Raw genomic sequence first — 26,093 nt, forward strand, 5'->3', positions numbered from 1 at the left:
AGGGCAGGCTAATTCCTGCACTCACTCACCCACATTTTCAGAATGTAGAAGTCTGACCTTTGAGAACAGGAAGCCAGTGAAACACACCTGGTCCCTGTGGCCCTCACCAGGTCTGATTTGATGAGCCAGTTACCACACTTTAATCCCAAGGGTATGGCAAAATTATGCCTGTACATCAGAAAGCCACTCAATTATTTGGGGGACAGGAAACATAGAAGTTTCTGGTTTCCCTCAAGGTCAAGGGGCTCCGAGCTTAAGCTTCCTGCCTTCCTCATTCCTGACCTGTTAAATATCAGATCACTGACCATGCTGTGGAGTAGAGAGATAAACGAGCACACACGCAAACACATACATGGATGGATGGATGAGCTTTGCAAGGGTAAGAGTAACAAAATTTTAGAAATGGAGAAGAGATCAGTGGTTGCCAAGGTTTAGGGGCTAGGGGGTGAAGAAAGAGAACTGAATGTAATTGGCAAAAAGGATAACAACACAGAAGGACCCTATGGTGATGGGGTTGGTGAGTATTTATTCTGTAGATGAGGATAAACAAACCCACATTCACAGAGAGAGAAAAATCAGCACTTAAAGTGAGAACAACAAAAACTGAGGAAATCTGTGTAAGATGGGTGGATTGTTATCGATGTCAACATCCCCACTGGGATATCATATTCCATGAGGCAGAATATTATTGCTGCAGGAGACTGAGTAAAGTGTACATGGCTTGCTCTGTACTGTTTCTGAAAACTTGCAATTATGTCAACAAAAATTTCAACGTACAAATGCATGTGATCAAAAATGGCACACTCATCCTAGATAATATTCAACAACCACACTTTATAAGAGGAATGGTGAGGACTGTGGATGATGAAGGGCATCCTCTCTGAATGTCTGGGTAAGGGATGGCAGTGGGAACATATATTAGAGAGTGTATCTGATCAATTATGACATGATCATTTATTTATGAAGACCCCACTGGGACTATGGTACATTGTGTCAAGTTCAGAATTGCCATGCCCAGGATGGAGTAGAACTCAGTAACTAAACACAGGTTTAAAATTTATGTGGGGGGCCTGGTGGTGCAGCAGTTGAGCGCTGGGCTGCGAAGCTGCCCACAGCCTCTACAGCACCAGTTCAATCCCCAGCCGCCTGCGAGGGTCCCACATGGCACACAGACCTCTCCTGCCGTGCCCACTGCTCCCCTCAGCAGTTTATTTCGTCAGTCTGCCTGTTCTGTTCCCTGCTCTGGTGAATTCTCTCACCCTTCCATGCTTCTGACTGTACCCAGCGCTTGTATAAATAAATAAATCTTTAAAAAAAAAAAAAAACCTATGTGGGGAGGCAGCATGGGCAACTGAAACAAGCATGGACTTTACAGGTATACACACCTGAGATCAAACGTGATCTCCATTACCTCTGGCTGTCAGCACCTCGAGTTCCTCATCCACCATCAAAGTGGGAGAAAATCCTTGCTAGGTTACTATAAGTAATATGTTCATGGGTAAAACTGTCACTGTAAATGATAGTAGTTTAAGTCAATAATACAATTGAAAGAATATTCTTTTTAAATTGGATATTTTAAGTACATTGCCTTGATGTTAGTATAATCTGAAGACAAGTGTTATCTGTGAAGATGAATGGTCTGGTATTCCCAGAGTGCTTTCCTAGTTTTCTTCTGGTGATCTCCCTATAGGAGGAGACATCATAGGCAGCCTAGACCAGAAATTCTCACCCCCAGAGCAGATGTGGTCCCAGGAGATGCCTAGGATTTTGTCCAACCCTGGGTTTTGTTACCTCATCCTCCAAATGTTGAGTCATTCCAGTATAATTCTAATACATCCTTTATCTTGGTTAAGTTAGTGATGATTTCTGTTGCTTGCAAGCAAAAATTACAAATGGAATGTCTTCCAAATCATCTGGAAACCCTTGTCCATTTCTTGTGCTCACTTCCCAGTGGCCAACTCACCTTCATAAGGTTTATCTCAAGCACAACTCTATGGAGAGCAGCTCCTTATGACTATGCTTTTGTGGTCCCATTCTCTAAAAGCAACGTTAATTGACCAATTAAGCAAAGCTGATACTGATAGAATGTGAGCTAATTAGTACGTGCCAGAGCTCATCCCAATTATTAACCTTTATAAAGATAAGGGTGCAACCACGGATTTTTGCTTGATTGATTGTGCCTGTCATTTTGAGTCAGCCATAAGAAAAACAGGTTAGAGGTGCTGTGCTGGCGGATATTCCCCCAAACAAATGTCCATGAACTTTTCAGAAGCAATGATGTTCATGAAGGCTCAGAGGTCAGCAGTTACATCAGAATCAAGTGGGGAGTGCTTTCAAAGTTTAAGTTCTTAGATTGTGACCCCAGAAATTGATTCAGTGGGTTTGGAATAAGGCCCAGAAAACTGGCTTTCCTTATATTTCCCAGATGATTCTCAACATCTGCCAGAGTTAGAAAACACTTAGACAAATATCTAAGGAACCATTCTGAGTTCCCAGCCCTCTCCCTTGGCTGTGGATACCTTATGAAATACAAACCATTGTTGATCTAGAAAGGTGAAGAAAGAGTGATTACTGATGTCACAAGAGCATGGGACTGCTGGCAATTGGGATATCTAGATTTGGGTCCTAAATCTGAAATTAGTGACCATCACCCCATCTGAAACGTTGGTTTATCCATCTACAATAGGAATGCTCAACTATATAGGTCTCACATTCCTCCCCAAAATGAGATGTGCCAAGTATTCACATGAGCAATGATTTCAAATACTATAAGATATATAAGAGGGAGCTCTTTTAAAAGATAAACCCTGTGGATTGCATTTCAAGACTGCATTTGGGCTTTAACTTGGATACAAAGCATTTGGAAGCAAAAGCAAGGTGTGAAATGCTTCCTTTGTAAGTTAGCAATTCCTGAAAAGAAACTACACAGACATGTGAAAGAAAGAACAAGTCTTTTTACCAGCTTACTCTCCAAAAAATGTCTGGGACAGTGGTCCTTTTTGAGGAAGATTCCAAAAGCCTCCTAAGGACATTAACAGTCTATGTCCATTAACATAATTGGCCACTAAATGATGAGACAGGAACTGTGAAAGCTTCACTATCTCATCCTTACAGTCATTATATACACATGCAGGAATGGGGTATGTAAAAATGCACTCTCCTATGAATTGGAAAATAGATAAGGCTGGGGTGAAGTGAAATGTTTCCCTGTGTGTGTGTGTGTGTGTGTGTGTGTGCGCGCACGCGCGCACGCACACGTGTGCGTGTGTGGCTTCAAACCACATTCCAAGAGCCCACCTATCATAGTTTTACACACATGAACATCTGGCAGGGAAATAAATTAAGGCTTACCTTAGAGAGTAGGGAAAAGCATCCATTTATAAATGTTATTTTAGAAGGGACTGTCTGATCCTGTTTACTTATTAACTTCATTAGAAGGCTAATGAATCTACTGCTGGGAAAATGAGAGGGAGCTCAGGCTGTGGGAAGGGATGGGCAGAATCTCACACCCCTTCTCTAAATGGTCGGGTTATTTATGATTCTGACTAAATGACACTGCATTTGCAGGAAAGGGAAAACAACATAAAATAACAATCAACAGACACGATCCATACAAAACTGTTATATTCTTTCAAACACTGGACAAAAACCAAGATTTATTCATGTCTGGGCCCTGCCTAGTGGAAGAAAAAAGACTAGGCCATAAAAAGAGCCCTTCTTTCCCATAATAAAGAGGAAAACATTAAATCTGTAATCCAGATGTGCTTCTCCACTGTTCTCATTTCTCTATAGAAAAGTAAGATATCTAAGGGCTCAATATTTAGGGCAAAATCCTCTCTCATTCTATTTTTTTTTTTTTTTTTGGAACAAAGATTTTCATAGATTGGATGAGGCCCACTGTGTTTAATGAATTTAAGTACTTTGGACAGGTGTTCTGATGAATACCTGCTAACTGGCTACTATACATTAGCAGTCTGGAGAGTGTATATATGTTGTGAACCCCAAAAGATTTTTCCGGAGGGAGAGTGGCTGTATGCATGAGCGGGGCAATGGCTCATAAAGGAATCTAAGGGGCATCATAAATCCTGGAAGTGCTTCCTGTTTGCCTTCCTACATGACAGAGTCTGAGTTCGGAGTTGAAAGAATCTTGAAAGATCATTCTAATTAATCCTTCATTTATGAGGAAATAGAAGGATAGCATGAACAATCCAGTTATTTAGTAACTGAGATGGACCTAGAACCCAAATTTCCTCAAGTTCAATGGCACCCAATCCTATGTGAATACATTGCCAACCAGGAAACTTTTAAAATTATATATTCTAACTACTACCCCACCTTATCGCATTGGAATTTCTTGGGTATGGCACAGGAGGCTGGAGTTTTAACACATTCCACAAGTAATTCTGAGGATTTGCTAAGTTTGAGAAATATATATGACCTCACCTTGCCTTCCATGCTAATATTTTGGAGGTAACAAAGATCTTCAATGGACTTGGACCCTCTAAGAGTTGCATTAAAAATAAATTAATAGTAATGATAAAGGACTGATCACAAAAATCTACAAAGAGCTGATGAGACGCAGAAAGAAAAAAAAAAAAAAACCAAAGAAAATAATCCAGTCAAAAAATGGGCAGAAGAGCTAAAAAGAAACTTCTCCAAAGAGGAAATGCAAATGGCCAACAGGCATATGAAAAAATGTTCAACATCACTTGTAATCAGGGAAATGCAAATCAAAACCATAATGAGATACCATCTTACACCAGTGAGAATGGCACATATTAAAAAAACTAGCAACAACAAATGTTGGCGAGGATGTGGAGAAAAAGGAACTCTCCTGCACTGCTGGTGGGAGTGCAAACTGGTCCAACCACTACGGAAAACTGTGTGGAGATTCCTCAACCTGCTAAAGATAGAGCTTCAATATGATCCAGCAATTCCACTCCTAGGTATTTACCCAAAGGACACAGAAATATTAATTCAAAAGGGCACCTGCACCCCTATTTTTATAGCAGCACTATTTACAATAGCTAAGCTATGGAAACAACCCAAATGCCCAAAAATAGATGACTGGATCAAGAAGATGTGGTATATATATACGATGGAATACTACTCAGCATTCAAAAAAGATAAACTCATGCAATTTGTAGCATCATGGATGGAGCTGGAAGGGATCATGCTCAGCAAAATAAGCCAGAAAGAAAAAGAAAAAAAACCGGATGGTCTCATTCATAGCAGGAATTTAGAAAACCTAAATAAGTGACCAGGAAAAAGACTTATTGCAATAAAGTAAAAATCAAAATTAACAAGCAACTATAGACCAGAGACACACTACAGTGTGGGGTTGGGGAAGGAGAAGAGGGATTAGGGTCTAAAAAAGGAGGTGAGAATTGTATGGGGAATATAACCAAAATGAAAATGCATACATTATGCAAAAATGAAAAATGATGTAAGAATTATATAAAATAATTTATTTTTAAAAATTAATAATATTAATTAATGAACAGCATATGAGTTAGTTCAAAATTAAGTTAGGGGAACAATAGATCAGATTATCCTTTGGATCCTGCTCCCAAAATCGTCATCATCTAGTATAGGAAAGCCAACATAGCAATTAACCTCTCCCTTTTGTCAGGCACAGATGCATATCTACAGAAGAAGGCTCCAGAATGTTCTCCGATAGGAAGGTATCACAGCAAGGCATGATGTGCTAAGCATCCCATATATGTTCTGCACCTCGCCCCTTAGGCTACCAGGGCAGCTGTCATCTGGAGCCTGGCAGGAGCTACTGAATTAAGAACATGTGAGCCTATGAACAAATAATAATTATGATATCAAGTAGTAACTACATTGCAGTCACTTTGCATTCCGTACATTATCTCACAGAATCCTCACAACATTCTGTGAGATGGGTCTTTCTGTCATCCCAGTAAATGAATGAATAAACTAAGATTTAGAAAAATTAAACCATTGCAGCCATTAAGCAGCAGAGCTGGGATTCACATTTATGCAATTTGAATCCAGGACCCACATCCATAATCACTACACATATTCAGTCCCACCTGTTAGCAGGTACTTCTGAGAACCATGGGAATTAAGAATATATGAAGCAATTTTTCCACTTGAGAGTTTCACATCCTATTGAAGAAACATGATGTTTTATATGAAACAGTTAAACAACACGCATGAGCCCGGCCGATCTCTTTTCTAATTTATCCCTACAATTCCTCTGCATCCTTTGTGTAATGAGGTAGGTGATAATAAAAATACAAGCATATTTACAGCAGGGCCATGATGGCAGAATGTGTGCATTTTGGATACATGTATATATTCCTATATTCCTGCGGACGTCTCACGCTGTTTTCTACGTATATTAATCTCATCTCTCCACCAGACTAAACATTCCTCGAGGACAGCAATCAGGACATACTTACTCTGCATCTCCCAGCAATGAGCACAGGGCTGCTTACATAATGGGCGCTCAATTAATATCTGTTCAATTGAATGCTCTGTGACCCATTCAGAAGTTTACACCAGATTTATTACCACTGAAAGCAAATAGAAAAAGGGCCCCGCTCTTGAGGGAAGATTTCACAGCCTATAACAGCCTAACCTTCAGGAATTCACATATTCAGGGCCTAGCGAATAGGATGGAAAGCCTTTAATTAACAACCTAGCCAAAAAAAAAAAAAATTGTCATTCCAATCTGCAGTTTTGTTTCCGCTAATTCGCTCAGATTCAGCAGGAATTCCACTAAGGAATTGGTGTGAGCAGCTGCAGAGGGAGGGAAACACATAAATAAATCATGAATGTCATTAAAATTTGTAAACTAATAACTTCTGGGAAGTCTTAGCAATTATTATCAGGGTTTTCTTGGCAAACAAAAAATTAATAAATCCAAAAGGTCTCCATTTTCTATTAAAAAAAAAAAAAAAGCAGCATCCTCAAGAAAGGTCATTGACAGAACAATTAGGGGAGGAAATAATGATCCAGACAACAGCTTGCAACCAGATGAAAAGTCCCAGGAGTCCCCAGTGGCAGGAAGACTAGACAACTCAATACAAGGAAGGGACAGCCCCACTCTCAACGCTGCTTCCAGGGTTGCTTTGGGCTACTGGGAACTTCAGTTCAGGATCCACGTCCTTATTTACGGGATCCTCAGTGCTGTGCAGTACAGATCCAGGAACAAGAAAGGCACCTCATCCCTGCTCCTGAGAGGCTCACAGGCTGGGAATAAAAGCCAGCACAGTGTAAGGACATCAGTGGTGAGCAGTGGAGGGGCAGCCATCCAGGGAGGAGAGTCGACGAGAGTACGCAGAGGGCTGCGCCTCCATAAAGACCCTCAGCAGGAACCCCTCCATCTGATGCCCCCTGGCTCTGCAGGTCCTGAGGTCAGCCATACAGGAGGAGTGGTCAAGCAGTCTAGTTGCTTCTCTAAGAGCAGGGTGCCCCCCCATACTGCAGGGCTAGGAGAAGAGAGAACGAGGTGACGTAGACATCGAGGGGCTCCTCTTTACAGAGGCTTCCTGGTTCCCTTTATGCCTATACAATGGCAAACGCATTAGCATTTTCTTTATCCTAGTCATATAGAGCCATCATCTTAATATGTAATCAATAAAAACATTGTTAGGTTATTTTATGTTTGGGGTAGTAAGTCTTTGAAATCCAAAGTGCACTTCTCATGAAAGAGGATATTTCAGTTTGGACTGAGATCCAATAGGAAATCCAGAAGAAAGTCCCTTGGAGAATGCACAACTGATCAGAACTGACCATTCAGCTGTCTTTGCTAGAAACTAGTGCTAAGGGTAGATGGATGGGAGGTGGAGAACTGTTTGCTAATTCATCTCCTTCCAAAAACTAGTATCTTTAAAGATATCTCTCTGTGGCTTGTTACTGTGTGTGTTTGCTTGTTTTTAAAGATTTATTTTATTTATTTATACATACAAGAGTTGGATATAGGCCACAGGAGCAAGGATGAGGGGAATCAGAGGATTTACCAGAGACAGAGTAGGGAGCAGAACAGGCAGATTGACTGAGGGGAGCAGCAGGCGAGTCAGGAGAGGTCTGCTGTGCCATGTGGGTCGCTCCCTGGCTGGGGATCCAACTGGTGCTGCAGTGGCTGCATATAGCTTCATAGGGCTGAGAATTAACCCCTTGCAACTACCAGGGAGACCCCTTTACTGTGTTTATCAGTCCAAATGTTAATGTTTCAGAAATGAGTTGAGAAAGTGATTTGCCAATCAGAAACACAGGTCCTTACCATGACTTCCACTCAAAACCAAAGTTCAAAAACCATGAGCAGTGAATGAATTGACCTTTTCACAACTTCCATTTCCAGAGAAAAGTGACAACCTTGCTTCCACATTAGGACCATGAATGCCGCCAGATGAGGCAGAGATACACCGCACGGGGGTGCACGGGGGCTTGGAGATGGCGCCAGAGCTGGGGCACGTGCTGTTGTCATGGAAACGAGCAAGAATGTGACCCTGCCTTTGAGTTCATGATCTCCTGCACCCCAAGGAGGAAAGGCCTATAATGGGGCAGGAATGGAGGAAATGTGAAGTTATCTCTATCCAGGCACAGGCTTCTGGGAGCCAGAGGGAGTCTGATATCCTAAGATCAGACTTAGGACGCAGGAAAATCAAGGAAAGCTTCCTCCTCTTCCTAAGCTCAAACCCTTAGCTCTGAAATGTTAAGTTTCTCTGTTTTGATAAAACAGAGGGCTTTATATGACTAGTTCAAAGAAAAAGCATAAATAAAATCAATTTCATCTCTTTATTTTCCCATTATTGGCTACCGGCAAACTAAAAATTGTGTACGTGGCTCATATATATTTCTAATTGCAGGGTGCTGGACGAGCGAGCATCTGTCTCGGTGGCACAAGGAATATTTTAGTCTAGAAGTTGAAATCCCAGCCCTGTCACTCGCCAGCGACTCTCCCACTGCAGAATTTCCTCCCTCTCTCTGTTCCTATGTCATCACGTTCTCCTAGGCACAAAAACATCTTATTCTTGAGATGTTCCTGATCCACTCCCAGGAAGACACCAGATCTAGCACAGAGGGTTAATAAAGTGAACACAGGTTTAGGCCTGGATCCCCCACTTACTAGCTGTAAATGGGGCCAGTGATAGCCAAATCTCAAGGTTTTTTTGTAAAGGCTACAACAAGATAATAGGATAAAGGAACTGGCATGGAGAAGCAGCTCAGTTCCTGGTAGATTACACGATGATGACCAGCTCTCCATGAGCACTTTCCTTGTGTGGTCACTAGATGCAGGTACTTTTCTAAGAAGATTACAAATGTCATTTCATTGGGAACTTGTAACTACTCTATGAGGTAGGCACTAGTATCATCCTTTGTGCAGATGGAAAAAGGGAGGCACAGAGAAGTGACGGAATTTGTTCAAGGTGGCCTGGTGAGACATGAACTTGAGCCTGTCACTCCCAGAGCCTTCACTCTTAATTACTTTGATGAGGAGGAAACTGATTGATGCTGAGCCTCTTGACTTTGACTCATCTCTCCTCCTGGGATAAGACTTACATAAAATCTAATAGATTTGGACTCCAGAATCACTCTTGACTGGTGGTCGGCCTCCAGGATGGACACTCCATGGGCTGGAAATACCCATAATGAAGGCCTGGGTCTTAACATAAAAAAATCAGTCCCCCTGGGCCTCCCGTGGTGGCGCAGTGGTCGCTGGTTCGATCCCCAGCCACTGGCGAGGGTCCCACAGGGCATGCAGACCTCTCCTGCTGCCCGCTGCTCCCCGCAGCAGTGTATTTTGTCAGTCTGCCTGTTCTGTTCCCTGCTCTGGCTCTGGTGAATTCTCTCACCCTCCCGTGCTTCTGACTGTATCCAGTGCTTGTGTAAATAAATAAATAAATCTAAAAAAAAAAAAGTCAGTCCCCAAACTTAATAATTCTCTAAGCTTGAAATTCTGTATGCAAAATGTTCTTTAAGAGATGCCAGCAGGTGGTTGTGCTAAATGAACAATATACACAAGCTCCCTTGTGTTGGTGCAGAAAAAGCTTTGACCACCTCCCAGTCTAAGAATACCAAGAACTTCCAGAATGAATGTCACAAGGACAGGTGACCCAGTTACCCTGCTGAATGCTTTTAAATAGTCTTCTGTCTGTTTAGAAGTAGACAGCCTCTGAATTATTAACCCAGTGAGGCAAATAATTATATCACACTGCAACCTGGCAGGGGTGTCATCTTGCCCTGACAGCGACAGCTCCAGGCTTCTCTATTGTACAGAAAATTGAAGAAGAATCGCCAAATTAAATTTCAACTTGGTGAAGCATGTGCAGCCCAATCATAAAACCAAAAATAAGTGTGCATGTTTAATTTAGTTTCCTTTCTCTACATACTGTATCAGTAAGGAAAATCATAGCATTCTAGGATATGTGTAAAATACATCATCATCATGAGAACAGAGAAGGGAAAGACACGTTTCTTTAAGGAATAAATTGGGGAGAGAATAAAAATATGAGAAGACACCCTGCAAGGCCCCAAAAGTTGGAAAATTCCCACAAGGTTTAAGAGCAGTGCTTTTCCTCAATCACACTCTCTCCAGGGGTCCCTAAGCTGGGTTTTGTCACACCTGTGAGTCCTCCTAACACACCACAAAAATACATTCATATACAGCATTTGGCCAGAAGGAAAACCCATAAAATCCACCAGCTTTTCAAATCCCTTAAAGGTCACACCATATGGAATCTGTTATCTATAAACTATATACTCTATGTAACCCCACTAGGAGGGCCCCCTCGGGAAACCTTCGTGTCCACCAGCCCCACCGGGTCCAGCACCCGGCTGCTTGCTCTGCTCCTGCTTTCTCCCTTCTGTCCTGTGGCCCAGCCTGGCCTGGCCTTCTCGCTGTGTTGGGGCCATTTTTAGGATTTTCATTTGCCAAATTGCACCCACCCAATATTCCAACACTCAGCTCAGAGAATCTTGTCTACAAAGGAGTATCTCTGAAGAGGTAGATATTCTAATTTGCCCTAATCAGAACCAGGGACAATATTCAAATCCTCCTCTTGCCCTCCTCAATCCTTGCCATCACCTCTGAAGATATCTGCTAATTCCTAGATAACACAGAATTCATTCCCTTGATGACATACAATTTCCATCACAAGGCCCCGGATTGATGGATCCTCATTAATAAAATCAGTAATAATGGAATAAAAATTGTACAAACACACAGTGTTATAATAATCCTTTGATATCACAATTAAGGGAGCACTCCCCACATGAGTTACTGTCCTCAGTGTTTGCACATCTATTTCATAGAGTCTTTACAATCCATCTATTCATTTGTTCATTGAACAAACATTTATTAAGTATTTCCCATATGCCAGGTACTGATATAGGTGCTGAGGATCCAGAAGAAAATCAAAAACGAGGAGTGGGGTGGGTAGAAGGGGAATTGCTTTCTCTGTAAGCTGAGATGTTAGTGGGTGTAGGTAGACAATAAATAAATCAATATTTAGGGCCTCCCTGGTGGCGCAGCGGTTGAGCTCTGGGTTGTGAAGCTGCCCGCAGCCTCTGCAGTGCTGGTTCGATCCCCGGCTGCTCCCCGGCCACCAGAGGAGGGTCCCACATGGCACGCAGACCTCTCCTGCCGCCCGCTGCTCCCCTCAGCAGTGTACTTCGTCCTTCTGCCTGCTCTGCTCCCCACTCTGGCTCTGGTGAATTCTCTCACCCTCCCGCGCTTCTGACTGTACCCAGAGCTTGTATAAATAAATAAATAAATCTTAAAAAAAAAAAAGTCTGAGAGCTGTCACCACTCTGGCCTGAGTTTGATGCCTGGCCAGGGAGCTAACTCACATGGCATAACAGACCTCTCCTGTCACGCCCTCTGCTCCCCTTAGCATTTAAAAAGAAGAAGGAAAAAAAATAAATAAATAGATAAATAGATAAATAATAAATAAATAAATAAATAAATAAATAAACAAACAAACAAACATCTAGCTTGCCTGATGGTGAAAAGCGCTAAGGAGGAAAATGCAGTGAAGTGATGGAAGGTGGAGGCTGGGGAAGGTCTCACTGAGTAGGTGAAGGTAGTGAGGGAGCCCCAAACCCTGGGAGAGGAGCACTCAGGAGAGGAAGGAGCCCAAGATCAGGGGGGCCCAGTGTGTTTGAGGGACAGCAAGGACCTGGGATGGGAGCAAAAGGAGGTTCGATAGTACCCCATGACACTCGGGGAGACTGAGAGAGCGAAGTGGGTTGAATGGTGACCTCCCCCAAATATGTCACATCCTGACCTTCAGAACCCGTGATGAGACCTTTCTTGGGGAAAAAAAGTGTCTTTGCAGATGTAATTAAATTAAGGATCTCCAGATGACATCATCTCTTGGTGGGTCCTAAATCTAATGACAAGTGTCCTTGGAGGGACAGAAAAGGGGAAGACAGATGAGAGGGGAGAGGAGGGGAGGGAGGGAAGGAGGGGAGGGGGGGAGGGGAGGGAGGGGAGGGGAGGGGAGGCCACGTGCAGAGTGAAACCAGAGGCTGGAGGGGTGAAGCCGCAAGGAAAGTCCACAGGCGCCAGGATCAGCTGGGGCAAGGCAGCACCTCTCTAGACCCTGGTGGGGGAGGGGGACTAAAGACACCTTGGCTTCAGGTGCCTGGCCTCCGGATGGGAGAGGATAAACCTCTGCTGTTTTAAGCAGCCCAGGTAGCACTTACAGCCGCCCAAGGAACCGACACAGAGAGGGTGGGTGAGGTGCCCGAAGCTGCAGAGCCCTTCGAGAGCAAAGTAGGACTTGAACCCGGCAGCTGGACAGTGGGTGTCTTGGGGTCCCTCGGCTGTTGCTGGCTTTAGTGCAGTGGCCCTTCTGGCCTTCAGCACAGTGGGGCACACACTTGGGCAGCTAAGGAGCTCCAGCATGAAGCACCTGGCCTGGGCCCACTGGTAAAGCTAGTCAGATTTTTCCCGGAATAGAGGCTGCCAGCAAGAGCTGCTTCCCATGGTGAGGACAGGATTTTCAGCTTATCCCACATTTGCATCAAGCAGACAGAGCAGGAGCTCGGTTTAAAGGATCAGCACCAGATCACAGGGATTGGACCCCAAGGGAAAGTTTCTGAGGCCCTGATTCCCTGGGAGTCCCGCTTGAGCGAGAAGAGCCATGCTCTCATCTATCAGAGACACCCTGGTTACTTACACCTCAGCCAATTTTCACTGAGCAGCAAAATTAGGTTTTGAACATCCTGTGCAAATGGAGGCAGGCCTCAGTCGATATGAGCAATTAACCCCTAAATATTTAATAGAGGCTGTGACTGCCCCCACTCCTGCCTTCCTGGGAAAGAGACACTGGCGAATCGTCTGCAAATAAATAGGTCAGATGAAGAAGCAGTCAAGTGCACAGATACCCACATCCCAGACCCCTCTGCTCCAAGGCCCCAGGAAACCCTCAGAGCAGGATCTGGGACAGCCACATGGCTGCCCTTTTGTAATCGCACCCTCCCCAGTGTTTACCAAAGATGAGCAAACAGGATAGACGCAGCCCTCGTGGGTCCTGCGGCACAGCAGGCACAGAGCACGAGGAGCCGGCTTGCAGGGGCTGATGAAACTTGACTGCCCCAAGCTGCTGCAGGCAGCGTGATGTGAGCACGAGCGTGTGCATTTGTGTGAGGAGGAGTGTGGAGGGTGAGTGTGCATGTGGCTCCCATCCAAAGAAATTCCTGGGTTCCAGGCTCCATGACTGCCCTCTCTGACCTAGCCTGGTGCCCAGCACCCCATCCCAGCAAACTACACAGCAGGCACAATGGAGACAATGCCTGGGCCCACAAAATGTTTTCACTCTTCGATCCTATGGTATAGATCGGAAGGGAGAGGGACACATGAGCACCTGTGTCAACGCAGCGCTATGCACAAGAGCCAAGTTACGGCTCAGGGCCAAGCGCAGATGAGTGGTTTAAGGAGATGCAGAACATATCAGTCTATATACACATGCTGTGGAATACTACTCAGCCATAAAAACAGAAAAAAAAGTCTTTCCATTGGCTATAACCTAGATGGAATTCAAGGGGATGATACTAAGCAAACTAAGTCAGAAAGAGAAAGATAAATACTGGATGATTTCAATCTTGTATGGACTCCAAAGAAAGAAAACAAAGGAACAGACTAAACCCAAACAATCCCTAGAAATACAACTGCAGAATTGTGGCTCCCAATGGGAAGTGGAAGGGTGCAGAGAAAAATGTAGAAAGGTCCCAGGGACCGTGGTGGAGGATTATGGGTGCTTTGGTGAGTGTGGTGTGGCCACATACACATGAAGAGGGGTGAATCTGTACCTCTGAATCATTGCAGTGCTATAAGCCAATGTTGCCATGCAAAAAAATTTTTTTTTCAAAAATTATGTATAAATGCTAACAAATGATTTTATCAAGCTTTTTAAAAAATAAATGCTTTTTATTTCTTTTAAAGTCAAAACCAAAAAAATGTACTTTTAGGCTGAGGAAAATGTTTTAAAGTGTGTTAAGTATGTTATTATTTCTCTTTATATCAAGGCAGTCCTAAACTATACCCTTGAATATTAGTCTATGGAGGAGGGGTCCACAAAGGTGAGGGGCCAAGAAAGACATTGCCCATGCCGGTCTTGACACCACCCATGTCTGTTCCCATAAGTGCCAACTTCTCAAGACCCATAGCATCTTACAGAGTCAAAGGGTTGGAAAGAGTCCTTGGGCCAAGACCAAGCCAGATCCAGCATCCTTCGTCCCACAGCATCCTTACCCACTGTCTCCCCCTGAGCCAGACACACTTGTCTGTTCTCCCCCAGACCTGTGCTAGAGGGTGAGACTCCACCACAATACAGAAGCCACACGGCACTGGGAGCGCGCGAGATAGGCCATGAAAGAGCCACACAAGCACTAGGGGATTCATCAGGGTCGGGGGAGGGACATCAGCTCCACCTGGGGCATTTAAGAGGGCTTCCCGGAGGAGGTACACCTCCCGCTCCTTGCAGAACAGGCTTCACAACTGCACCACACGTTCCTCCCCTGAGCTCAAAGTAAGTGCTGAAGAAACTTTAATCCACTTACCTCCAGAGTGAACTCTCCGTCACGCTCCCCAGGTTGAAGTCATAGAGCTTCGTCAGAATAAGGATAACCTGTGAGGCAGGAGGACGAGGGCAGAGGAGGGAACAAAAGGGGAGAGAAAGGAAGCTTACTTCAGTTTGTTACAATAGACAGTGCAGCTCAAATTACCTAGAGGAAGGCCTAGTATTTATCCATTGAGTTGAGGGATATTATAGGATCAAGCAAGTGGAAAAATTATTAATTTAATGCAACCCCATAACTGGTAGCATTTATTTTAATCCTGTCGATCCTTTGCATTAGACATAAAACATACCAACAGGAATTAACAGAGTATCGGGCAGTTGTTTCTCCACATCTGTCCTTCAAGGTCACGCAAAGCCAGGTGACCCTGCTGACTAGCAGGGCTGCCCAGATCAAAGGTTGAGTTGGCTTTGATCTGGAGGTGGCACTGACTGACTGACTGACTGACAGACTGAAAGGGAAGAAAGAACTGGGCCTGCTTCTGTCTACAGAGGAGTTCATAGAGATTAGTGCCTGCTTCATAGGACCCTGGCAGCCATCAATATGGGAAGGGCAGACGGCCCAGTGCCCACACCCTCTGATGCCATCTTCATGTGGCATTTGCCCCTGCCATGCATTGCACAGGACTCCATGGTCATTGTCCTGACTCCTGCTGAGGAGAGGAATCCAGCAAGAAGCTGTATATTCCAGAGAGCCAAAGCCACCTGGAACACAGTTCTCTGGAATGGTCTGGGACTGCTCAGTCTGGTCCCCTGCCCTTCACCTTTCTCCCACTGGGGACCTTGCAGCTCTTTCCCTGGCTGCCCCTCATGAGCCAGGACAGTGACTTAGGCACAACCCCATGGTTACCAGGATGCTAAACGCATGCACCTGAATCGATTTTAATCAAAACGCAGGTGCCTAATATACAGCGCCTGCCTGCACCCGTGATAATCCAGTTACACATAATTGTGTTTATCTAAATTTAATGCACAACTCATTTCACTTTTCTCAGCTCCTTCCCATTCCACAATTTAACTTCCTCCAGTTCATTTGCACAGCAGCCATTAAACTCTTTCTGAGATAATGAATTTCTGCTACCAAGATGGGGCTTTCCCATTGGAGGTATCCATTTAAGAGTAAAGAAAAAATAATCAGCCATTATATTGAACATTTTTATAGCATTTAACTGACACTAAAACACTCACTTTGAAATTTATTCTCGTCCAGCACCCCATGGGGTCAGTCAGCACCATTTCCATTTCTTTTATGTAAACTAAGAAAAAACTTAAAGGAGAGGCTGTGACCCATTGGCAGTCAAAGAGAGTCCATGGCCAAGTCAGTTTCAGCTGTTTGACTTCCGTGCAGGGCCATTGCTGGAGGACACAGAGATCACCCCTCAGATGGCGTTCTGTGGGAGGGTGCAGATTTGGCAAGAAACAGCCAAGCCAAGGAAGACATCACTGGCATAGCTATTTGGAGGGCAGTAAAATCTACCTAGCTACCTGTCCTATTACCATCACACTGAGCAAGGAGTGCATTCCCCATGCACAACAAGGAGAATTATTCTCCATGGTCAAACAGTGGTCCCTACCTCTCATGGTTATGGCTAGGTGCCACATTTGTTAAAATCAGTGGCTGATGAAGGCAAGGGACTTACCCACACACTCCCCGGTCAAATGTCTAGCAAGTGCCCATAACTTTTGTTTGTTGAATCAATATATACACACACTACAAGCTTCTAACCTTCATTTTAACCTCTTTCCTAGACAAAGTCACTCTCAACAGTTTCCATGCAAATGCAACAGGTAGCTATATGCAGATGATCCCAAATTCTGTACAAACTCAAAAGCATGCTCTTCTAGGAATAGGTCCAGCACCCATCTGGAGCCCAGCAGGAGCAAGTCAGACCATTTCATTTTCTCCAAATGTGAAGTCTCCAGGGACATAAGCAATTGCTAAAATGTGCCAAGTCCACATAAAGAGAAGAAAAATATTGGGCATAAGAGTGCCACTTAGTTAATGGAGTTTCTAACACATAACCAGATCTGAAAAACACTTCCAAGAGCCACGCTTCCAGTCCCATGACCCAATGTTTGACCACTCTCCTGTCCATCCATCTTGTCTCCTCCTAATATGTATCTTGTGTATCTAATCTCCTCTTGGTGTCTGCTTCCTAGAAGATCCAGAAAAATACCCTTTCATGTCTATATGAATATTATTTCTGCCTTCAACTGTAGCTGGTTTCAATTGTGCCTCCTCATTCACTCAGTTTCTTGAGAGAAATTTTTACTGGCTTTCTCTGAATCACACTCCTTAGCCTGGTATATAAGGCACTCCTCTGACCACTAAGTCCCAGTACTTAAGAAACTGTCCTCTGCTCTAGGGATCCAAATTTCTCAAGGTGCTGCAAAGAAACCAAAGCCACTCACACTTCTGCTTGCTTTTGTGCTGAATCATATCATTGCCTGTGCCCTGTCCATTCATTTCTACCTACATGTACCTGCCTGTTGTTTAAGCAGCAGCTCAAAGTCCACCTTCTGGAGCCTTTTTCCAGAAATCATCAAAGAGCTCTGTTCCAAAGTCCTATTGTACTCAAAACCAAGTCACATAATCTGCCACTTAACTGAGCCCAGCCATGACAGCATCTGCATGTCACATGAGCTGCTTTCTCAACGAGATTCCAAACAACTCGAGCAGGGCTCATGTCCCTGACAGGCTCAGTATGTCAAATGTTCTTAAAAATAATCATTTCAGAGTCAACAAAATAGCACTTGATAATACATCATAATTTTCAGGAGACGATAGCATTTATCTAGTCAATTACCCTGATTTTATAGATAAGGATATTAAAGCACAAAGAGGAAGTAATCCAACTTAGAGACCCAATAATGTGTGACCTTGACCATGTGCCCAGGACACTGTTCCTCCCACTCTGTGAGCAAAGCTGGAGACTGTCACTGGGTAGCCTGGCCCTACTCCCAGCAAGTCGGACCTGGCAGGTCATAGGTAGGATCCAGAAATCCTCCTGTGGTGATCAGAGGACCACACTTTGAGAAATATCCAACACACTGGGACTCCTCTCTGGGCTCAGCACTGCAGAGACACCACCTTCCACCTCTGTGAGACCATGCTCTGGAATCTCCTTCATTATTCTAAATTGAGTGAGCCCTCCAAACAAAGCAGGCAGTAAGAGAAATATAAGGGGATGTCTCAACAAAGTCACCCCTGCTCCCCAGAGAAAAGGTCCAAATCCTGAGAATTAGAGGTTGGAAGTTTCTTCTCCTAGGTAGCCAGCACAGGACTATAATAGAGTTATGAAAAAATGATAATGTAACCTGTAGCCTTAAGGTATTCTATGTCAAGCAAACAAAACTAAGGGCAAGAGAAAGCCTACCCAACCCTTGTTTCTCTCATCACTCAGAGCCTTCCAAAGGCCCCTGGAGAGGAGGGAATTGCCAGGAAAGAAAGCTGAAGGCAGACACAGTAAAATCACCTACCAAGCCCCAGGCCACTGGGCAAGATTCAGAGCAGAAAGAGAAGTGCCTGCATCTCAGGAATCACCGTGGGTACATATGGATACAGGAAGGGTGGGAAGGCTAGTTTGAGATCCATAGCAAAGTCTGACTTGTCTCCCCTTCAGCAGATACCTCCAGTGGACAGTTAAAGGCAAAGAAGAAAGCAAGGAACAGATACAAATTGAACCCCAATATGTGCTAATAAATACTACACTGGGTGTTCCTCAGCCCTCACACTAACATTTGAGACTAAGCTGTGGTAGAGTATCTCCATTTGACAGATGAGGAAACTGAGGCCCAAGGCCTAAGCAAACTGTCCCCAAGGCACATAACCAGTAGGAGACAAGGCCAGCATCCCTGCCCAGGGCCTTGTGAGTTAGCCACACTCATTCTGTTCCCATGCAATGCTCTTCCATTCAGCAAACACTTAGATGCACTTACACACAAGACAACAAGCAGGAAGACAGAGGAGAAAAACACATCCACGAGCTCAGGGAGTTCATCATTCATTCATGAATCCCACACATAGTCACTGAGCACCTCTTGGATGAATTACAAAGGTATCTGCTGAATTCTGTGCAACAGGGGGAAATCCAGAGTTCAAAGCCCAGAGGGGATCATAACTTTTGTTTTCTTTATGTTTGGAGAGAGACTCAGGAAACACAGATGTACAGTGAGAAAAAAAAAAAAAAACAGACAAATTGTTGGGAGTCCTGGGTTTGTCAAATAATCTTTATCAAATAGGTACTTTTTTGACCCAACTGGCTACAGACCTGGGGGGATTTTAGACAGCAGGAGAAATGAAAATAAATTGGAATAATTCATGAGTGAATAACACTTCTCTCTTAATATAAGTACATTCACATAAACACACAGCAGTAAAGTCCCTAGATATGTGTGTGTATAAATATAGCTAGAGGTCATATATATTTATGAGAATATATATACACATATGAGTAAATGTGTATATATATATGTACAGTTCTATATATAACCTTAAATTGGCACTTGTCATCATCTCTGGAATAACACTCTGTTCACACATTTCATAGTTTTTAATGCTTTGGGGTTTATATGGCTTCTCTGTGTTTCTATCTGGTCTGTCTCACAGAGTGATCACTTTGAGGTCAGAAATCAGGTTTCATTGACTTTTGCATCCCTAATGGCAAGCACAATGCTCATACAGGGTCCACTGAATGAATTATAAATTTATGACAACAAAAGGGGGGATAAGTAATGTCTGAGAGATGTACAGATAATGTGCTGTAAGAATTGAAAAGATAATTAAGTCCAAAAAAATGTGATCAGCAAAATCTTCATAGAGGAGAGATTGTGTGTTGGGACTCAAAGCATGGTGAGAATTGGATATAGGGAAATGTGACTCTCCGTACCTACCTCCCTTCCTTCCTTGCCTTTCTCCCTCACTTCTTTCTTTCAACTCTGAAACACAGTCAGACTGTGCCAACGTAGGAAGGAAGACACAAAGACAATGGACTCATTCAGAAAGAACAGAAGAAACACAACGTGTTGGCAACGATAGGTTGATAAAAAGTTTTACAAGAATGAAGAGGACAGTGGCAACAATGGTTTATATTAGAACAAGAGACTTAGTATATGTGCTATGTGCATTATACATAAAACAAATAGTGTACAGAGACTACCATAATAAGGGTCTTATATTGTAAGATAACAATAATGGACAGGGCTGGTCTCTTGCAAAATGAGTCAGTGCTGTCTTTGTTGACCATCTAACTCCATTGTTCCTGTGCCCAGGCATCTAGTATCTTCTGCTGGCCCCAGATGCTCAGGCCAATTTGCCTGATCTTCCAACACACACGATGCCAACAACTAACATCTTTATTGCCCATTTCTCCTCTCTGTCATTCATCCACTCCTGCCCTGTGCCAAGCACACCTAAGATTCTTGATGACGAAATGATCAAAAGGGAAATGGTCACTGTTTTCATGAATGTATAGCTTTCCTTAACCTTGTGTCTTCTAGGATCATCTGTGCTTTAACTAAGGAGTCCAAGTCTCTGACAGAGATGGGGAAATGCCATTTGAGAGCAAAGGATCTTGTTGCCCAGTTCCCATCCCACGACCTAAGAGAGCAGGTTCTCACACTCAGACAAAGAAGCTGCAGTCCCCATTTCACCTGCGAGCCCTTCAACAATGCCCCAGGTCTAAATTCTCTTATCCCATTGGGTACAGCCCATTAGATGGGGTTTGCATGGCAGCATGGAAAGAACTGAGCACTTGCAACTGGAGGACTTAACTCTAAACCCAATCTCACCATATGCTACTATCTGATCCTGGGCAGCGTATTTATGCTGTTTCAGGATCTGGTCCAATTTCCTAAGATGGAGATAATGACACATTTCCCGCTACCAACCTCACGAGATTGTTGATTCTAATCAAATAAGGGAAACTGACCTGCTTTATGAGCTGCACTATGACTTATTAGCATGACAATTATTCTTCAGGAGACAAGAGATCCAAATAACCCTTATTTGGGGAAGTGGAGAGAAGGGTGGTTAGCAGGATTCAAAATCTAGTGCTGCTAAGCTCTCTAAGAACTGCCCATCCATTCTAGACTCCAATTGCAATGCAGGAGGCTGCAAATGATGGCCAGTATGTTCACCTGATTCCCCCCACTCAGCTTGGCAAGGAAGGCAGGAAGCCCCAGGGGGATTCCTGTCCTCTGAAAGGATAATGCATAATCTGCAAATTCATAAATCACTAGAACATTCTTTCCCGTGAGCACATTCAGTGAAGTGAGGACCTTTAATGCCTGTAAAATTTTACTCTGAAGGAAAATTACTTTAGTTCATTAAACCTTCCAGAAATCCTGGTGTCTTTAAATCCATGAGGTTCTCTGCATATCCCACTATTGTCCTGGCTCACCTCTCACCATCCTCTCCCTGTCCCTACCAGATGGTTGTTTCCAGCAACGGGGCACAGTGATTTTTAGCAAAAGTGATCAATGATGGTAAATTCACAAGGATGCAAAAACATATTCCTCTTATGAGAACTGCCTACTAGAGTGTATTTTTCAGTTTCTGCAGTCTGAATCCCATCATCCTCCTCCCAACTGGAGGGGTGCATTCTCCCCAGGGAATAGAATTTGAACATTTGTGATCCACAGCCCAATTTATTGCCAATATGTAGTCATCAACTAGGTTTGCAGAACTTAGCTAAGGGTGTACCAAATTCACAATAATATAAAGAGCACTCCCTTGCTCACCATGACTTTAGAGTATAGTTGAGGAAACAGGTGAAGAGTATGAGCAATATCAGCTGTCAGAATATGATGCTGCTACTACCCTCTTTGTATATTTTCCAGTTATAACATCAACTCTGCCACTCAAGGTAGAACCTCAGTATCATAACCCTTGACACCTCCCTCATCCCACACTTAACAAGGCTGGTGTGTGTATTGTCACTGTTGCATTGCCAAATTACCAACATCAGAAACCACTACTGATTCAATATGGTGACAAGATGATTACTTAGTACAGCCCCTCCCCCCCATTACATAGAGGGAACAATTTATTCTCATTGAAATTGCTTTTCCTATCTGCAGATTATGCTAGAATCAAAATTATGCTAGAATCAAAATTATGCTCAAATCAAAATCTTTCAATTTCAGAATGCCTTAGCCACTGCCATGGTGTCCCACACAACATTACTTCTAACAAAGGAACTCATTTCACAGCAAATGTAGTGCAGTAATGGGTATGTCCATGGAATTCTCTTGTCTTACCCCAAACTTCATCACCCAGAAGCAGCTGGCCTGATACAATGGTTGAATGGACTTTCAAAGACTCAATGACAGTACTAGCTAGAAGCCAACACACTGTCCTCAGCATGTGGATTCAACCATTTTATGGTCAAGACACAAAGGTCTGAGAATCAAGGAACAGAAGTAATAGCAGTTTTCTCATTATTACAGCCCATAAGCCATCACAGAGTATTTCCTTCATAGTCCCACATCTTTTTGCCCTGTTGGTAGAAAGTCTTGGTTCCTAAGAAGGGAATTGTCACCAGGGAGACAAAACACCTGTTCCACTAAACTGGAAACTAAAACTACTATTTTGAGCTTCTCATACTACCCCTGAACCAACAGGTAAAAAAGGTTGGTTCTTGAATACAGTGTGGAAGTGGGTGCTCACAGTAGCTGAAGGGGTGGATCATGCTGTCTATTTTCTCTTGGCCCACATTTGTGTCTATATATATATGGTAGTAACCAGGACCTTGAGAATTAAAGAATTTCCTGTTGACTGGTTCTGCCAGTGGCAGGGACGTGACAGTGATTACTACGGGGGCCAGGTGGGTGAGGAAAGAGCCACTCTCCACACACTTCCATTTTCAGGCGACAACACAACAGCAACAACAGAGGTGGAGGTCTCTGCAGCACAGGGGCTGGCAGGAAGTACCAGCTCCTGGGTTCCCGCTCATGTAGCTCTGCATACACAGCAGAGATTGGATGGGAAATACCCTTGGTTTTGCCCTGTAATGGTTTTTACACTTAACAATCTTTGAGCAACATTTCTCTTTGCTGTTCCTCCAGACTTTTCAGAACTCTTGAAACCCATTCCTGTATTCAATGTCTTGTCTTAGAGATATATAGAATCAGAGACTGTCCCTAACACAAAGTGATTCATGAGATCAGTGGAAACCCAGCACTGACTGTGTTCTGGACACCAAATAAAAGTGTTTCAAGGAGGACGGAGTGATAAGCTGTGTGAAATGCCTCCGACAGCTCATGTACAGGGAAGATTGAGAATGAATCACAGGATTTAGGGACTAGAAACTCAACATAAGCTGTTTACTTAGCTCCTGATCTTCACCCCTCTTCCATCCTTACACTTAAAATGACCTTCTAAAGTCGAGACTGAATCCTGTTACTTTCAGGATCAACCCAAATTCCATAGCAAGACATGAAAGGTCTTGGCCACAATCAACATTTTAAGCCATTTTCTAGAGTCATTTTCCCAAGACAACATCCATATTCTAGCCACACTTGAATATCTCTTCTCCCAGTTCCAAGCTCCCACACTTTTGCACAAACTCCTTTCTCTTCTCAGAAAGTCCTTCTCCCACTTTCTACTTGATGACCTCCTTATTTCCCAAGGGCCAACTGAAAAGGCAACATTCTGATGTCTCACCTGTCCTCCAAGACAGAACCAACTCCCCCTTAATCCATGTTCCCCCAGCCTGATGAACATGCTCCAAATAAGCTACTCACCATATTATAATCTCAGTTCATGTATGCATCTCCACTACTGGGGCACATGCTCCTTCAGGCAGGGACCTTATTTTTCTCATTATTATGCTTCACAAGTATAACTGAGCTCTTCCTTGACATGATAACTATCACTGAAGAGACAACATAGACACAAAACAATGTGTCGCCACAGGTTTTCAAAGGAGGAGGTAATGCATCTGGGCTAGAGTCATCGAGATGTCCTCACAAGGGTGAGATCATAAGAGATGGGGGTGGGGGGAAAGGAAATGCTGTGTTGTGAGATCATAGAAATACACAGACTGATCTCTGCCCCCAGTTCCTGGCATGGAACTCCCAAACCCTTGTAAATTCCTAAGTGATAAGAGCACTCACAGTATCTTTTGTTCTAATGAGGTAACGCTTGGTAGACTTCTAAGTGTTCCTAGATGGGGGCTGGTCATTAGACAGATCATGTCAAGAATAGAAGTTTGGCATTTTTGCTCCATCCTTGTGGTCCAAAGAGGGAAGAGGAGCTGGAAATTCAGTTAATAACTGATGGACAATGCCTACCTGAAGAAGTCTCCATAAAAATCCCACAGGATGGGGTTCAAAGAGCTCCCAGGTTGATGAACACACCTGTACACCAGGAGGGCAATGCACCTGGACTCTCTGAGGACAGAAGCTCCTGTGCTCAGAACTCTCCCAAACCTCATCCTGTGTATTTCTTCATCCACATCCTCGAGCATCTCTTTTAGTAAACTAAAATGAAGTGTTTCCCTGAGTTTTGTGAACCACTCTAAGAACTAATCAAATCCAATGGGGAAAAAGTCATGAGAATCTCAGTTTGTAGCCAAGTCAGACAGAGTAGTGGGTAACCTACTACTTATGATAGACATTTAAAGGGGGATTGCAGATTCTTGGGACTGAGTCCTTAACCCATGGGGTCTGATACAATTTCTAATTAGATAGTTTTCAAATTGAGTTAAACTGTAGGATGCCCAGCTGGTGTCACAGAGTATTGCTTGGTGTGGGAAAAACCTCCTCATAACTTGTGACCAGAAGGTCAGAAGTGTTGTGAACATGTTAGCAATGTGAGATTAAAGGAGAAAGACAGGAGGAAGGTTGTGGATTTTTTCTTTCATGCCAATCTTTTCTTCCTTCTATCATATTTTGGAAGTTCTTCAAAAGTGTCTTTTTCTTAGATAACCTAGTCTACGAAGTCTCTCCAAATGGGAAAATTCAAAGTGACTTGTGGAAGACATTTGAGAATGGTTACAAGGAGTTGAGAGAAAGGGTACACAAGGGCAATCTTCTAAAATATGATTATGTCAAGCTTTAAAGAGTTGTTATTCTCTAGAGACTTCTAGAGAGGACGAGGTATATACTTATACCAGATGACATGTGGGTTAAAGAAAACACTAGTTCAATTTTACAAACACATGACTTGATGCAGTAGATTAGTTTAGACAAGAGGAGAAAAAAATATGGAAAGGGCAGACATGTAAATAGTAAATATTAAGCACCTACTAAGTGCCAAGCACCATGTCTGTTGATCTGTGTGTACTACACAGACAATGAGCAGAACAAGATGAGAGATTGAGATTATTTGCTTCACCCAGATCAGAAAACCACCCAGGTCATGCAGTAAAAGAGGTAGGAGTCAGTACCCCATCCACGTTTGTCCATTCCTACATCACCCAAGAAAGGAATGAAAGAGAGAGGGGAGAAGGGGAGCAATAAACATTTATCACCCCTGTATAAAAGTGAGCCCTGGTTAAGAAAGCACTTTACAGAATTTGGTAGCTGAATAAGGCAAGTTACAATCAAGGAAATGGAATTGCAGTGTTGTTGAAACAAGAAGCTTGTGGAAAATGGTTGTTGAATACTGAAGGGGTTACTCTAGTTTTGTGTAACAAGTCATTAAAAATGAATTAAAAACCCATTTACTCTCATTCCCTAAGGGACTTTAAAAATGAAAGACACAGACATCTTTTGGAAAGAATGTAGGTAACATGCAGCCCAGCAACAGAGGTGGGTCCAAAGGACCCCAGAATTCCCGCCAATGTTTGTATCCCACGATGACAACTCACCAGAACCTGGGTTAATTACCAGCAAAGGTGTATGGTTAACCAGGAGCCTGAGATCTTACTTCCTACATACCCTCCCTTCCTTCAACCACCATCAGCACCAATCTGAGGAGGTGGCCAAGGGCAGAACAGATGTGGCCAGACAAAAGGTGAAATGGTGGCTCTGAAGTTGCTGGAGTGATAATGACAAACACAAAGAAAAATATAACCAACTTATTTCCTT

At 43.4% G+C, this 26,093-nt stretch overlaps 1 protein-coding gene across 1 annotated transcript in view; it reads right to left on the reverse strand.

Annotated features, from left to right (window-relative positions):
* The window catches only part of SORCS3 (sortilin related VPS10 domain containing receptor 3), a 520,755-nt gene that overhangs the window by 343,506 nt on the left and 151,156 nt on the right, over nt 1–26,093 (reverse strand). The window contains exon 2 of the mRNA XM_054690210.1: nt 15,043–15,110. Within this exon, the coding sequence (XP_054546185.1) occupies nt 15,043–15,110 (68 nt within the window). The remainder of the gene's footprint in view (nt 1–15,042; nt 15,111–26,093) is intronic.

This window comes from Talpa occidentalis, unplaced genomic scaffold, assembly GCF_014898055.3.
Source record: "Talpa occidentalis isolate TD23 unplaced genomic scaffold, MPIMG_talOcc4v2.1 talOcc4.8, whole genome shotgun sequence".
In the NCBI taxonomy this organism is placed as follows: Eukaryota; Metazoa; Chordata; class Mammalia; order Eulipotyphla; family Talpidae; genus Talpa; species Talpa occidentalis.